This window comes from Ursus arctos, unplaced genomic scaffold, assembly GCF_023065955.2.
Source record: "Ursus arctos isolate Adak ecotype North America unplaced genomic scaffold, UrsArc2.0 scaffold_27, whole genome shotgun sequence".
Lineage (NCBI taxonomy): Eukaryota > Metazoa > Chordata > Mammalia > Carnivora > Ursidae > Ursus > Ursus arctos.
This window is the reverse complement of record NW_026622952.1, coordinates 35,973,878-35,990,538: the sequence shown is the minus strand read 5'-3', so window position 1 is coordinate 35,990,538 and position 16,661 is coordinate 35,973,878. Positions and strand designations below refer to the sequence as shown.

At 47.7% G+C, this 16,661-nt stretch overlaps 1 protein-coding gene across 29 annotated transcripts in view; it reads left to right on the top strand.

The window, feature by feature from the left end:
* ACSL1 (acyl-CoA synthetase long chain family member 1) overlaps positions 1–16,661 on the top strand; it is a 291,625-nt gene that overhangs the window by 230,897 nt on the left and 44,067 nt on the right. For 16 of the 29 annotated variants that reach the window (XM_057303548.1, XM_057303553.1, XM_057303549.1 and 13 more), the window contains one exon: positions 16,412–16,638. In XM_057303548.1, the coding sequence (XP_057159531.1) occupies positions 16,444–16,638 (195 nt within the window). In that variant the 5' untranslated portion in view covers positions 16,412–16,443. Of the gene's footprint in view, positions 1–7,587; positions 7,893–8,159; positions 8,248–11,505; positions 11,906–14,577; positions 14,766–16,411; positions 16,639–16,661 lie in introns of those variants that run through there. The other 13 variants (XM_048226409.2, XM_048226401.2, XM_048226399.2 and 10 more) reach the window with 9 other exon arrangements.

Genomic DNA, 16,661 nt, shown 5'->3' with positions numbered 1-16,661 from the left:
GAAACAATTTTTTAAATTTATCGTTTTAATTTACTATATCGTTTTAATTGAAGATAAAATTTTGATAACTATATTTTAATTACCTGTTATATTGTGAACATTTTTCCATGTTGTTACCTGCTCCTCCAAAAATGAATTTTGAGGATAACTGCATAATGTGGTGTATGTGATATGTCCCAATTTCTTTGCCCTTCTCCTATTGTTGGATGTATATTTTTAAAGATTTATTTATTTATTTTAGAGAGAGAGGGTGCCTGTGTGTGTGTGTATGGGGGGAAGTGCAGAGGGCACTCCTGCTGAGTGCAGAGCCCAACATGGGGCTTGATCCTAGGACCTTGAAATTGTGACCTGAGCTGACATCAAGAGTCAGATGCTCAACTGACTGAGCCACCCAGGCGCCCCTATTGTTATATTTAAGAATAACTATTTCAGAACAGTTTGCCAAGCATCTTATATATTTAAGTGTATCTTTTAAAAAAATTAGGGCATGTTCTGCTCTAAAGCTGTTGAAATTGACAACGATTTGAAAATCATTTTTGTTAGTGAATAGTTTTATTGGACTTTTGGGTTCATGTGTTCTAGTCAACAGCTGTCGAAATAAAGATTTCATGGTCTGGAGAGATAAATGGAAAAAATTAGGGCATCAAAGGAGAAAATGTGGATTGCTGTTTATACCATTTACTCATTCTGGAAGGCCTTCTGATAAATGTATTATCTTCTACATGCACAATTTTGGCTGTGGAAAAAATTGGTGCTTTCCCCCTCAGGTTTGTTATGAGAGAAATGTCTGTATATCTAAGGCCCAAATACCTCGAATACCATTTATTCTTTTAATAACTAGAGTAAAGAGAAAGTTGCTGCAGAGACTAGTTTCTCCCTCAAGGCTCAGCTGTCACCTACAAAGCAGGGCAGTGTCAGCTGACTAACCTTATGGCCACAGCTCGGGCAGGGGCAGGCTCAGGACATGATAGGTGGTGATAACAGCCAACCGTGCAAGGCCCTGTTCTCAGTTCTTCTGATGTGTTAACTCAGTTAATCCTCCCAACAGCCCTGCAATAGATCTTACTATTATCCCTATATCACAAAAGATATAAAAACAGGTGCAGGGATTAAGTTGTCCAAACCAGGATTTGAACCTACACAGTCAGGCTTCAGGGTCAGAGCTCCTAATTAATTGGCTCGGCTGCCTCCCTAGAGCTCGAAAGGTTCTTAGTCCAGGGAGTGTCTGGAAAGTTCCAGGTTACCCAGCTAGTGGCGAGACTGAGGACAGAGCTGGTTCTTTTCCATGCCACTGCTCCTTGATATTTCCCTGTCTCATTTTTGTACTCGGTCGTATGCCACCAGAGTGCTGAAAATGACGACAGATTTTGGTTCAGCTTGGTTTGGTGAGCGGCAAGATCACCTGCTACACGGCTACGACTTTCTAGAGAATTAAAAAGTAAAAGGCTTTGCCTGCTCTAGAAGCCGGTCTCCTAAGAGTGGTCAGCAGTCGAGGCGCATGGTCAATGCACCAGGTGTGTGGAAGGAAGAGAGCACGTGGCTGGGAACAGGAGCCCGGGCTTAGCACACGTGGTCGAGCGTCCCTCACTTAAAGAAGAGATTGGCTTCACCATGGCACGTAGGTTTGCTTTCTGCTGCACATCTTAGGGTACTTTGAACCAGAAACAGACTTTCTCAGCATGTTTTAGACAAAACAACAGAACTGTGAATTTTCAGGCTTTGAAGATACAGTGGTGTCGTCTAGTGGGTATGGGTGCCTTTTCTCTAGTACAATTTTAGGCAGAACCCCAAGATAGCATAAAAAGCAGGGCTGCCACAGTCGAAGGGGGCAGGGGTGGGAGCCCCAGCTCACGCACATGGACTCGCTTCCGCAGTCACCCTGGTCTGAGGGACGTCCAAATGACCCCAGGCCCCAGGAACACTGAAATAGCCTAACTTGCTCCCTTGGCTGACCTGTTGTGTGGGAGCTGGGTGACTTAGCCCAGGTTATACAACCTGTGTTCCCCTCTGGCTATGACACGTAGTGGAGTTTGTTCCTGGGCCTGTTCGGGGAATGACCGGATCTCGATGTACTCCTTGATTTGTGCCCTGCAATCTGTTTTTCCTAATTTACTCTCTGTACAGTATTGCACAATACATACCCATTCTTCTTTTTTCTCCTGGGCATCACTGCCCAATCCATAGCCCTTCACCTCTGCTTTAGACAGCAGAGACCCTTCGTTTAAAAAAAAAAAAAAAAAAGAGGGAGGGTGATTACTTTTCCTAATGCAGAGCTCTGATTGAATCCCTCCTCTGGCCAGAAGCCTTCCAGGGCTCCCTCTAGAAGGCCTCAAGTCTTTATTTAGCTTGGCTCTTGGGAGCTTCTAGAGTCTGCTTCCAACTTGCTGTTTCCCTGCCTCTCCTAAACTACCACATCCTGGGACTTCTGGAAAGCAAACTCTGGAAGCACAGGGTTACATCAAGATCTCCGCATCCCAAGACCCTTTCTGTGAGCTCTCTCTTCTGCCTGACTGGCCTTCCTGTGTCCTGGAAGGGCCTCGTGGACCCTGTACACTTAGCATAAGCTTTCTGCAATTCCTCATCGCACCCTCTTGCCTCACAGCCCTGCTCCTTAGAGATTCCAGATCACTCACTGGAACCCTAGGCTGACATTCAGCTAGGTGTGGTGCGCCAGCAGCCACAATGATGGTTAAAATGCTGAAACACTCCCATATTGGTTAGAAATAGCTGCCACCCCAAGTGCCCCCACCCCTAATTCAGATTCGGAAGACTTAATGCCTGGTTCATCCTGGGATCTCCTGAGCCTGTTCTGGGCCAGTGTCCTACTTCTTTCCCAACTGGTTGATGTCTAGCTGTACTGGTTATTCAGTGTGTGGAATAGCACCCCTCCCTCCCTCCTTCATTTGCCTTTCATGTGAACATATCTTGCTCCTTCACATAGCTACGTTCTAAGGCTCTGGGCATTTCATAGACCTCGTCATTGTCATTTGTGTGTTTTAGGCAGCATTTAACACGGGACCTTACTGCTAGTAAGCACTTAATATTGGCCGACGGTTGGTTGAGACCAGGAGACGTTCAGATGGTCGGGTGTCCTATAGAGGGGGGTCACTGACAAGAATATACATTTAAATGTTCCCAGTTTGTGTATTATGTCATCAAAAATCACTAGACCAAAGCCTGAACTTTCATTGGGTTGAACTTAGTGTCTAGGGGTACATCTGAGGTATCTCTTTCAGGGTACTTTCAGAGATTTTCAAACAGCAGGTGGTTGTAGGCTTTGCAGGATGTGGGAGGGAGGCAGATCAGTGTCAAGTTCTAGATAATCTTACATAACTGTACTGTAGTCTTCATTTACCTGGTATTTCTACTTAAAACCATACCTTGTTTCTGTGCCACTAGTGAAAGGGTCAAATAGCTTATTTGTTCCTTCTGCAGGGACACTTACCCACATTGTGCCTCAGGCAAGCTTCTGAGGTACCCCAGAAGGTGGAGCTGGCAGGGGACTTGCCTGTCAAGCAGTCCAACCAGCCACCTCCGGGAGGACAGAACCGCGATCGAGAGGCGTGGCTGTGAGCCCAGAGACAGGCTAGACCCCGAAGACAAAGCCAGCCTGTGTCTTCCTCTCCTGACAGGATTGAGAGATAAGCGCCACCAAGGCCAGCACCTCTCTAGAGTGTAGGCTGGCTGGAGATCCCTGGTCCTCGAGGCAGGGGCTGAAGCTTGGGGCTCCCCAGGAGAGGCCTACTCAGATGAGGCCAGCCTCTTAGCCGTGGCCCTGAGGCCTTGATTCTCCTTCCTCCAGACTAGCTGGCCCAGTCCATTTGGGCTGTCACGTTTGGCCAGGCGACGTCACTGGCAACGTCCTGTCCTTTCCAGGATACTTCTTGCCCTCATGGGCAACGCTGAGTATCTTTGTCTCCCTCTTAGATGGGAAGTCTGTGTGTTGGCTTTGGCGGCAACTGTTACGCTGCCCCCTAGCTGTGCCAGCTTTTCAGGGTGCTCCAATAAGCACTTTTATTTATTGCCTCGAATACTCAAGAACCGACAGAGACTCTAGCCAGGCAGGTGCCCAGAGAATTCGCAGGTACTGCTCAGTAGTAGTCTCCAAAATGGGGCACATGGGCTCCGTAGTGAGGGCAGACCATGCAGGGTGCAGAGTGACTGTATTAGAACTTCAGTAGATATTTATTTTTTAGCTCAAATTCATAGATGTGTATTTTATAATGTTCAGAAAATATTTGTCAATGTCTTGAGTTCATACGTGAGTGCATTTACATATTAAGCACGCATTTGTTTATTATTTTGGATGCATTTTAAAAAGTTTAGAGAACCAGAAAATTAAGTCCTCTACATCAGCATGGCAAGATACCTGTAAATGGCTTTTTAAAAAAAAGAGAGAGAGAGAACTCAGTTTGTCAGTTGAGGGGGGATCAAAACTGCTTTGCAAAACTAGGTTGTGATTCCTGTCAAATTGGCCTCAAGCGTCAGGAGAGTCTGTTAAATCCAGAATATATTTTGACTTTGGACCAAAGCTTAACAGTGGAGAAGCCTCATTAGGACAAAAATTTTATTTTATTTTTATTTTTTAAAGATTTTATGTATTTATCTGAGGGAGAGAAAGAGCATGAGGAAGGGGAAGTGCAGAGGGAGAGGGAGAAGCAGACTCCCCGCTGAGCAGGGAGCCCAACACGGTTTTGGATCCCAGCACCCAGGGATCATGACCTGAGCCGAAGGCAGCGCTTAACTGACTGAGCCACCCTGGCATCCCCAGGACAAATATTTTATTTATTTATTTTTTTCTGTTTTATTCACTACTGTGAGCCTGGAGCAAAGTTCTGTACAAAGTGCGTACACAGTAAATATTCTCGGATTGAACATATGGACTTTTTCTTGTGTGACAATTAAATATCATGGTGGGTATGGCGCTTTGTGTCAGTATTTAGGTTGGCTTTCTTTGTCGAAACCTTGAGTCGGTCGGCAGGACCCAGTGAAGGTGTCAGGTCAGCGCGACCCCCAGCAGATCCGTTCGCAGAGCTGTAGGAGCGTCGTGCTGGATGGGCCTCCGACGCGCCACCTGAATGAGAAGCTCTGTGGGATTGGCTTTAAAACCATTTTTCAAAAAATGGGTGTAAAATGAGACCGTAGTCGCAAAACGTTGATCATGATTAAAGGTGAAGCTGGGATTAGGGGCACGTAGTGCCTTCTTACACTATTCTATATACCTTTGAATCCATGTGGAAATTTTCATAATAAAATTTAAACAAAACGCAAGGGGAAAATAGAGACCCCAAACTCGTGTCACTTGTTGCAAGTAGGTAATAGCCAGATGAGACCATCTCTTTTTCTTCCTACCCTTTTGAACATGGCGTCATTTTTCAACAGTCCTCTGCAACTTGTTGGATTTGTTTTGTTTGTAGCTTCCCTCGGGCCAGCCACCTCCTCTCCTAGTTACCTGAACTCTGGCTGTTATTCTAGCCCTTGTCCCGGGGTTGTCACCAAGCCCCCCTCCCTCCCCTCCACCTACAATGAGCTTAATCCTTCAGCCCTGTCTGTGTCTCCTGTGTCACTTCCTCCACCACCACTGAGGTCTCCCACAGAGCTGACGACATTTCGAGGTCACAGCGGGGTCCCACGCTCTTCAGAGGCTGTTTGGTCTTGAGGAAGTCCACGGTGTGAGAATATTTGGTAGGTTCCCTTCATCGCTGCTTTTTAGGGACACTGCTTCATGAAACAGTTAATTTCCGTGCTGAAATCCATACACACTCCAAAGCGTCCCCATCCGTGAGTGGCTGGCCTTCCTCTGTGTGGGTAGAGGTCTGTCTGTGCTCTGTCTCCCGCTTACCCTGTGCGGCTAAGCCATTCCTCTAGTGTATCAGTCCCCCTGAACCGCAGTCTATTTTAAGAGGTGTAAGTAACTCTACCCAACCTTGTGTCCCTTCAGCCTTCTTATCCAGGTCACTGCTATTTGATCGTCGTGACCTCTGTGAGCAGCAAGGACTGGGCCTTGTTCTTCTCTGTCTCCCGCACCAGGCCTCGCCCTGGTGGGGACACGGGATACTCTGCAGACGGCGCCCCGCTGCAGGGGGACAAGCTTCAGCAGCTGGCCGGGCTGAGTCTGAGCACTGGTGGCGTGACCATGACCCTGGTTTATGGCACCGTGGTCCCTGCCCCGCCGGCCAGCCGGGGCTGGCTCTCAGGCTGTTTCCCCACCCCCACAGGTCTCTGCCTGCTTCCAGCCAGCTCTCTAGAAGGCCCTGCCTTCACAGTCTGGCCCATCCATAGGCTTTCTCCCTCCTGAAGCCCGCCACCGCTTACTTCTTCCCCTTCTGTCTGCATAGTTTGGTTAAATCTTTCCTGCAGGTGCGTTTGTTTTCACTGATACCGTGAACTCGTTGAAGGCAGAAGGAAGCGCTGCAAAGTGTTGGCCTTCTGTTGGCAAGGGACGAGGGGGAGTGGCTTTTTCCCCTGCGATTTTGTTCATTCGCAGTGGGACCTTTCTCAGAGGGACCCTTGTGTGGAAGTTGCCACGTAGTTGGTCCATGGCTGTGCCAGGGTCCCAGACGGGGCAGATAGTGAGAGCCTAGGTGTGTATTATCTGGGAGGGGCTTCTCGCCATCTGTCTCCTCTTAGCTGGAGACGTTGCCACCCTTGGCCATTTTCTGGAGTAGGTGGGAAATACATATGTATAAGAGGAAGTGAACTGACCTGACCTAGTGATATCATCTTTATCTGGAGAAATAAAAAAATAATAACACAGCAAAGTACATAGAATAATAAAATCACAAAACAAATATCTATGTGGCACAGCATAGAATTGACGGTTTTTAATGTTGCTTGTTTTCTTTCTGTGTCGTGCTCTCATCTGGAGTTTCTGGGTGGAGGTGGAATGCTGTTATTGAGTCCCGAACGTTCAGGGCCGTGTGGCCATCTTTTGCTTTCTCTAGCATCGTCTTGGAGATGCTCCGTGGTGTCGGTGACAGAAGGGGCGTACATTTCCGCTGTTCCCACCCTTTCTTTATCCCCTTTGAGGCCCACAGGGCAGCAGCAGAGTGGGCATGAGACTTTGCAGCTCATCGGGGGCACAGCCAGTACCTAGAACAGTGAGGTTTTTGCGTCTGAGACTAGTATCTCTTGGACACAACATCTGAGGGGACCCCGGGACTTAGGTACCTTCTCTGTGTGCAGTTTCTCAAACAAATGGGCCCTCCTTCCCGTCCTGGGGCCCCAAGTGGAGAGGAGTTCCTGCCTTGCTGGGTCTAGCTGTGGCTATTGTAAAAGGACGGTTGTCCTCTTTCCTATTAAGTTCTTTCCCTCCCAGGAGGGGGAGCCTCCTGCCTCAGGGCTCGCTTTGTCGTTCGTCGCAGGCCAGGAAGGTGGAGAGTCCATTCTGAATTATATTTCCTTCCCTAGTTCTTGTCATAATAGGCTCTGCTTGTGTTGCCCTGTCCCCTAGCCTATGGTGTCATGTTCTTAAAATGCAGTCCTCCAGACATATTTAGGGCTCTTCCTGTGCCAGATGTCAACTGAGGTAACGTGCCTTGTTGGATTCAGTGGATGAGTGGGAAGCCGGACCTGCAGAAGCGTCTTCTGTCTCGGTTCCTGCAGAAGGCTTGGGCCGGCCTAGCCAGCGGGTCTTGTGTCCATCAGCTCAAGTGAGGCGACTGACTGCGGCCCGTTCTGCCCAGTCCGCCCCTTCTCTAACACGTACCAGGAAACGTCCCTGCCTCATCATGGCTTCCAAGGACTCACTTAACAATATTAAATCAGTGTTTGAAGACCAATGGAAAAATCTTGCTTCCCTTAGGATTTTTTTTTTTTTTAATGGAAACGTCTTCTCTTAAATCCATGCCACCTCACATCGCCTGGATGTCTACGCTGGGCATGTCCAAACGGTAATTAGCCTTCTCCTAAGTGGCTGTATGGGACACGTGTTCGTAGCTATGTTGAAGGGTGATGGAAGGAGAACTTGTTGGCTTTCTTCCCCTCTCCTCTGGAGAATGCTGGGCAGGTCCTGCTTGCAGCATTCCTTACATCTCAGATGGCCACCCACCCGGGGCCCTGGGCGCTTGCAAGGGCTCTCCTCGCTGCAGTCCTGCCATTGCTCCCCAGCAGCTTCTGAGAGGTTTCTCTGGTTTCAAGGCTTCTCTTTTCTGTCATAGAAGACTTGCTTACAGAAGCTGGATGCCAGCCTGGTGTCGCGCTCTGGATTCCAGCCTTCTCCTGACTTTGCAGTTCTACTTAAGAAAGGTATTTGTTTGCTCTCGTCCCTTCCTTATGGGCAACCTTGATCTTTCAAAAAGTGACCCACAGTCTCCTGTCTGAATATATGTCTAGATGTCTGCTAAGGAGAGGAGAGGACCCTTGTCCTTTGTTGACCCTGAGGTGACATACATAAGTGAAACAGTCTGAGAATTGAAAAACCTCATGGGAAGATGGGCAGGAGAGTAGTTTTATGTAGCTTTGAATCAGTGGTTTTCCACCTTTTCTCCCCCCGTCCACGTCACCTGGGAGGTGGTGCTTTCTCCCTTTGAGCACACGGGCTCACGGCAGCAGCAGCCACCACCGCAGTGGCGGGTATGGAGGCAGAACGCTCAAGTTTAGAAATACTTTGAATGCCTCCTTTCTCTTTGGAGAATCGTTGCTCTATAAATACACCGTCCTGGGGCCTGTAGCAGAGAATTGGTTGGAATCACAGAGGCTTCTTCGTAACTCAGGAACGGTTAATGAAGCACCTGTCCTGGGCAGGGCGTCAGGGGCACATAAAGTCAGATGGACAGAGGCCCTCACCCGGAAAGAGAGAGGCGCATACACTCCCCACAAGCAAAAAGTAGGAGGTGCTAAGGATCGCACACAGGCTGCGAGGACCATACTCCTGGAATTCAGAGGAGGACTGACTGCTTCTGACTCTGACTGAGGAGGAGGTCGTGTAATCATGAATTGATGAGAGAAAGTGGCCTATTTGGGTAGGGCTGGACATCTTAAAACAGGACCAGGGAAGGGGCTGTAGGTGAAGGAGACGGCAAGGGAGGGGGATGCAGAGCGGGCATGGAGACATAGGAAAGACTTTCTGGTGGCTTCCAAGGAAGGGCAGAGCTTAAACTTCTTATTGTAAAATAGGCATAACGCAGAATTTACCCTTTTAACCATTTTTAAGCATACAATTCATTGGCATCAAGTATGTTCTCAATATTGTCTAATCATTAGCGCTGTGGAGTTCCAGAATTTTTCATCATCCCAAACACAAACTCTGTACCCGTGAAGCAATAACTCCCCTTTCCCCTCCCACCTCTATTTCTGTCTCTACGAATTTGCGTCAAAGTCCCTAGAACATGTACCCTGTTTTCGAGGTTCATCTATGTTATGGCGCATGTCAGAAATTTCTTTTTTTTAAAAGGCTGAATAATACTCCATCGTCTGCTGGTACCACATTTTGGGTGTCCTATCTGTTGATGAGCATTGGGATTCAGATCCTGGCTTCTCAAAGCCATGTGTGTCATGGCTGTCATCCCGGTGGCAGCACGTGCCTTTGAAGGTCCACAGGCTTTGCCTTCAGCCCCGGCGTTTAGTCCCGTTCTCGCATGGAGCTGGGGCAGGACATTGACCTTTTCCCGGGCACGGTGTCCTGTCTTTGAACCGAAGCTAATAACATGTCCCTGCGGCGAGGACTGTGGTGAGGATTGCATTTAGTCATGTTTGTAATTGCTTAGCACAGCGGCTCCTAAAGAAATCATTTCAGACTGATTTTCCTGGACTGTCTTCCTTCCCTTCTCCTGAACCCGATTTAATCCTATCACTCCGTCCAGATTAACTTGCCGGAAGTCCTAGAGCTGAGCCAGGGAGTTGCTTCTAGACGTCCCGTCCCGTTGGTCCGCACACCCTGAAGCAGAGCTAATGTTCTGAGACCACCCTCATCCCTTGAGGACCAGCCCCCCTTGTGCCTTCCACAGGCGGCCCCTCCTTGAGGGCGTGTGACCTCTTTCCTCATCTGCACTCACTGCGGCCTTGGTTTCACTATGCTGTATATATATTTGTGTTACGTCTTTGACTTCCAAGCCTCACGAATGGGGTCCACAACTTTTTCACAGTTTGGACTACATGTGAAGAGTAAATAATGTACATGCCCCAAGAGAGAGTGAGGGTTTCCCCCAAACTCTGTCAGTCATCACGTGTCCCCCAGGCTTCCATTTTGTGAGGTGTCCTCTCTGTCACCAAGGCTCTCATTTTGTGGGGCATCCTGTTGGTCACTTCAGTTTGAACACCCATCAGGCAGAGAAGGCCCCTTTCCTGAGACCACCTCTGCCAGTCCTAGTCTTGGGTCCTCACAAAGCCCGCCTCACTGATTTCATAAGCCAGAGAAATGTAACACTAGCTGGGTTGTTATTTCTGGAGGCTTGACCTTACAAAGGCAAACATTGGATATTACTGTCAAAAGCTTTTAAAAGTCAGTTTTAAAAAGCAATCAAGTATGAGGTTGAGTTATATGAATATGGACCCATCAGACACATTTTTTAAACTGTCCTAACATTATACAAATGTGTTCCTGTGACATGGAAGAATTTGTTCAGTGGTCGCCACACATGTGGCCCCACAAAATCCTGTTTGAAGAAGCATGTTTGAAGATCCTGTTTGAAGAATCATGTTCAAAGAATTTTAATAAAATATCAGTAAAATGTAAATAGGGAAAAAGCACACACTTTTCAAGTAACTTTTTTTGCCGTGTGACTGAAATATATATGTAGCTTACTGAGTACAGAAACTATTACAAGTAGACATTGGACCATTTCTTCTAACCCTAAAAGTTGATCTGTTCAAGTTGGACACATTATGATTGGAATCTAGTACTGGGGGCATATGTGGAAGTTGTGGCTTGGTGGCCAATATGAACAGGTGAGGTATCGCCCTATTCTTACTGGTCACAGATTAGTCAAGCTTGATGCTTTAAAAGCATTATGTCCTACTCTTTCTGACTTTGGGGAGATGGGCAGGGAGTGGTTTAGTAGAGAATTTTCAACTTGACTTGAATATTTCAATAAATTCAGGTTTCTAAAAGCAGAGCATCTCTACCTCATTTCTCCTTTTAAAATCTTCTTGGAAATTGAATTGATGATCCAGAGAATCGCTTTAATGGAAATGAACTGCGCTAAGGTTTACTATACTTAGTTGGGAGGAAACACTCCAGGCAGTGGAAGGGAGTAATTAATTCCCTATGGAAGTACTTGCCCACTGCTGTGTGGGATCCCGAAGTTTCCTGGATGGTCTTTCTCCTTTTCATGCTCAGAATGGGAAGATGGTCCAAGGGCAGTGACCGTGGTCAGGAGTTCTTGTATAGCATGGGGTTTGGACAGCGACTTCTGTTGTTCCTCTCTGACTGGTGGACCCTGGCATCCCTACATCCCTCTTCAGGGAGAGCCCGGCTGCTCTTTTGGTTCGAGAGGGGATGGCTTAAGCAAATCTAGCCTTAGGTAATTTGCCAGCCAGGGTTAAGGATCACGAATCCAACGGTTTTGGAGTGGCATGCTGAAAGAACAGCACACGGTCTGGCTGCTGCCCTCTTATTCGTCCCGGAGGCCGAGCTCTGCCCAGCCAGCGCAGGACAAAGGGGCAGTTTCAGCCTTCTGTAAATGGCCTATTGTACAAGGGGAGTAGGCGGAGCAAGGAATGGCAGCGTCTTGCCAGCTTGGCTCGCTGCTTTTAAGGAGAGATGTCCAGATTTCTTCATTCGCTGCTGCCGGGGCAGGGGTGCCATTTATGTGGGTTTGCTTGAAGGCTGCATTCCTAGTGAAGTATTCCATCAAACCGCGATTATTCAGCTGAATGGAAGCTTGAGGAACTTTAGAAGGGGAGACACGTCCAGATCACCCATTTTTTTCGTTCGTAAATGATAGGAAGAAAATAAAATGCTGATGTAAGTATACGTCTGCGGAATCACAGGAGCTGTGTGTGTGTGTGTGTGTGTGTGTGTGTGTCTGCACATGCGCCCATGTCCCTGTGTCCTTAGAGAATGATGCCCTTGTGAGTCACCTTTACCCCAAAGCACTTTTTCCTTGTGTAAACAAAATGGTAAGAGGTGAACCTTTGTGTCCGGGTGGCCTTGGACCCATATGTTTGGAGTCCAGGGTGATGGGGCAAACGCTAGCAGTTATGTAAGACACGGAGTGTTTACATGGAGTTCACATGCTAAGCTCTCATCCTGCCATGGAAAGTGAGTGCGCGAAGGACACTGCGCTCGCAGTTCCTGAGCCGGGGTGGGCTGCAGGGGACTTGCGAGCCCCCCGTGCAAAGCAGTACGTGTGGGTTCCCAAAGCAGAGGTTAGGAATCGTTCCCCTAGAGGAAAAAGCATGACTTGAGAGTCAGGTCGGTGTCCCCGTCTTGGGCCACACCTCGGGGAAGCCTCTTAGATCTCCAGCCTCAGCTTCCTTATGATCGTTTTGTATCGTGATACAGTGTGACACAGGATGTGAAAGACTTTCCGAAACATTTACTCTGCGTTTGTTGGGCTGCTAGCTAGGCTTCCCAAAGTTTGGGTTAATAAGTCCCAGGATTTCTGTTTTCTGGCAGTCATGTGATCCAGTTTCTATCACTTGGCCTCATCTATCTATTTCTGCCCAGGTCTGCGCTCTTCGCTCCGGTTCTTTGCCCCGGACGTGCACCATGCTTCCCTGACCACTGTCACTGTGTCCTCTGTCGTTCTGTGGTTTTAGACTCCAGGACCCAAGTGAGCAAACTCACCTTTCGTAGGTGTGAGGAAGAAGGGTATGCGGGAGTAGCTGCCAGGGAAGGAGACGCTGGCTGCCAATAGGCTCGTGCGTTCTTGAGGGAGAAACACTGACTGCTTAAGCCTTTAAGCTGATTGAATCATATTCTTAGCAAACAGCAGCATTGTTATTTACCTGGCCTGCAAACGTCTGGGAGGACGATGTGGAAATTTGCTTTGGAAAGAATTTTTAAAATATTCCAACGAGAACACTATTGGAATAAGAATAAAATCTGTCTGGTTTTCAATCATTTGTTGGCAAGTACGAGTCTTGATTCTTCTTCGAGACCTGTTAGGGGACTGTCTTGAAGCATGGTGTTTATATTCACCTGCGGCATTGAGAGGCTATTTATTGTGGCCGATTTTCTTTGAATTGGGTCTGCCTCCATTTCTAAATGCCCCAAGCACTTTTTCCTTAATAGAAGTTCCATAGGAGGGAGAAGATTTATAATGCTTTCCATTCACGTTTAAGAGTTGTTCTTCACGTGAATCTGGAAGAAGGATCTGTCCTAGTTCTTCATTGAAGGGACTGCAGTTGTCCTGTGCACGGCATTAACCCGTTGGTTCGGCGAAGGTGGTCTGCAGCCCGTCACCTGGCTGCCAGCTGAGAGGCATGAATTAAACCGCTATACCTTGTCATTACCCACGAAAGATAAGAATGTAGCTGGATTTAAACCCTTAGCATTACAGGCTTGTGTCTGATTAAATGTTCTTGCATGGGTGCTATTAAATCAGTAACTTTCTGAAGCTTTTATTTTTTTCAAGTTTTCTTTCTTAGTTTTTTAGTTTCTTAGTTTATGTCTTCTCTCTAGAAGTAGACTTTTTTTTTTTTCTTTCTTAGTCTAATGCTGTCTGCAGCTTGGCTACTGCTGATGCTTAAAATAGAAAAAAAATCACCAGCTTAGGACTGCATTTGGGGGGAATTATTTCATATTCTCACACAGGGATGGGATTCTGTTGAACAGCCCCTGCAAATTCACGCAATCTAGGTTTTATGGAAATCAACTCAGGAACCCGTGGGAGAGAAGAGACAAGGGCAGGGGGTGTGTGTGTGTGTGTGTGGCGGGGGGGGGGGGAGAGTCTATTCAGATTTGGGGAGCCGTGGGTATGAAGACGGCTGGAAGGTGATTGGAGGGGGAGGCAGGTTTGCACACTGTACTCGTCAGGTTGCTCCGAGTTCACAGGGTAGCCGTGCTGTTTATGAAACCTGACCGTTTGGTGCCAACAGGAGCCGGACTCGATTTGTCTGCTTATCCTCATGGTCTCTGTGTATGCGTGCCCTCCTCACAGAGGCCTTGCCTCGTCCCCAGCTCCCACTGATGGTAACGCTTCTCACACCTTGCAGACATGGCTTGCTTCATTTTGTGCCTTCCCCAGCAGCCGGTTAGCCCACGGAGAGCCTGCACCAGGTCATCAGCCCCTTCCTCCCGGCTGCCGGCACAGGGCCGGGCACACGCTGCGTGCTCTGTGATGGGCACCAATCAGAGTAGCTCAATTCCTATGCATTCACCTAGAATAAATCTGCTGGGAGTATACTCCGGACAATCTGTTTCTTTCTTGGTCTGTCTCATGTTGGTTCGACATAACCACCCAACATCCGATCGTGTATTTCACTGGTTTTTAAAAATATGTCCTTTGTCTCTTCTTATTAGGAAGCTGAGCAGAAAGAAAACAGTGTCTGTTTTCAGATCTAGCCCTGGCAGTGACACTGATGCCTGTCCCTGCCCATGGGTGGGGCAGTGGGGTGACTCTGCTCCCAGCTGCTCATTGGCCCATCCTCCACCCTCTCTTCTCCCGGGAAGTCAAGTATGAATTTTGTCTGCTAGTTACCTTTAGCCCAGTGGGCAGCATCGCAGGACTCGGCATGTGACTAATGCCCTGAGAGACCTTGGCAGGTCGGTAAGTGGCAGCTGAGCTCCTGCAGAGCCCCCCACCCCTCCCCCACCCTCGCCACCTCTTCTGCTCTGCAGTGGCGTGTCACCCAGCAGTCAGCTCGGGGTGGCACAGATGGTGAGTGGCTTTGTAAGTCCTGGAGCTCTCTCTCCACAATTATGACCTGAAGAAATCTTGCTTCTCTGTTCCTTCTCGATTGTTATGTAAAACCTGGAAATTTCCTCTGTGTGGGGTGTGTGTGTGTGTGTGTGTGTGTACACACCTACACAGAGCTGTTGCGGCACAAGACTGCCTGAGCTGAGCAGATATGCTGCAGGATTGGAGGCTGGTGAAAACAACAGATCCTCTGCTACTCCACAAAAAAAATTACGATAGTATGAATTGAAATGTAAAGATTTCTGTATTAGAAAAAAGGAAATCCTTCAGCTTTGTGACCTAGCTATTTGAAAGAACATGTAAGAAGTAGATCACAAATACCTTCTAAAGGACAGCTAAAATGTTAGCACCGGGTGGACGAGGAAAGCCTTCAGAGCATTTACTGTTACGTCCTTCGCTTTACTGCCGAACGTGCTTTAGGGCATTTACTCGTCAATGATTCTCTCATAAGAATTATTCTTATTTATTGTCTGTACTGCCCACTTTTTATATTGATGTATATATAAGTTGTCTATAATATCCAGGGCGAGGCTTTTCAAATAGTTTTCTTTTGTGTGTTTGACGTCTTAATTTTGTCTGTAAACTCTTTGTGGTGGGTCAAGCATTGTTTTTAATTAACTCTGTCCCTGATTGTTCTGCACGCAGGACTAATCACAGAGTCTTGGTAGACGAAATAATAATGGTACCTAGAATGTATCGAGCAGTTTCTGGTGCCCCATGCCATTCTAAGCTTTCCGTGTAAATCATTTAGTCATTCTAAAAGCCCCACGGGATCGCTACTATTTTCAGCTTCCATTTATACTGAGGGAAACAAGTCTCAGGGAGGTGAAGTAATGTGTCCCCAGTCCTACAGCTAATAAGCTGGGAAGACGGGATTTGGCTCTCGAATCTGGGATCTTAAATACCATTCTATACTTTTGGTCAAATACTACGCTGCAATCTCTCCCTAGATATTTGGTGGTTGGTTTAAAGTTTATGTGCACCCTTTTATCATTATTCTATTTTAACTATACTATCTCAAGGAATATAAAAGAAACGGATCAGAATACAAAGTACAGTTCCCCTACATTTGTATTGCTGCTTTTGTGGTATAGAGTATGGGGAAGGCGAGAGGCACGGTGAAATTTAGGTTGGTGTGTTTTACCTTTACCCATTGGGAGCTAGTTCTGAGATGTGTGGGAAGAAGTGGGAGCGGACGGCCGGTAGGGGGTGTGGGCTTCTTTGTGCCTCTCCTCCTTTGCTCTCATTAGCCGTGATAATGTGAGCTGAGTGGAATCAGGTGCAAGAGGACAGAGACGGTGTCAGGGAAGGAGGTGGTGACTTATACCACTTGAGCATGTTGTGGCAAGAATTCTTCGTGAGTAAAACCTTTTTAATGTGGGGAATGGAAGCTCGACTCAAAACCGGCAGACATAAAATGAATTTCTAAAGTGTTTTTAGAGAAATGAGATTTGACAGCCAAGGAAAGAGCTGGATGGACCGTTAGACTGTGGGTTTAATGCCTTGATGGGTCAGCAAGGCATCAAGTCGGCTGGTTGGCCTTTGGGAATTCCGGAGACAAGCCTTGCCTTCCTGGGAGGAATGTGACATTTTTTCTCTCTTGACAGAATTCAGCTTAGGGAACCACCAGCGCGGGACAATGCAAGCCCACGAGCTGTTCCGGTATTTTCGAATGCCAGAGCTGGCTGACTTCCGACAGTACGTCCGCACCCTGCCGACCAACACGCTCATGGGCTTTGGAGCTTTTGCAGCCCTCACCACCTTCTGGTACGCCACGAGGCCCAAAGCCCTGAAGCCGCCATGCGACCTCTCCATGCAGTCTGTGGAGGTGGTGGTAAGTGGAGGGGCTGGCCTCCC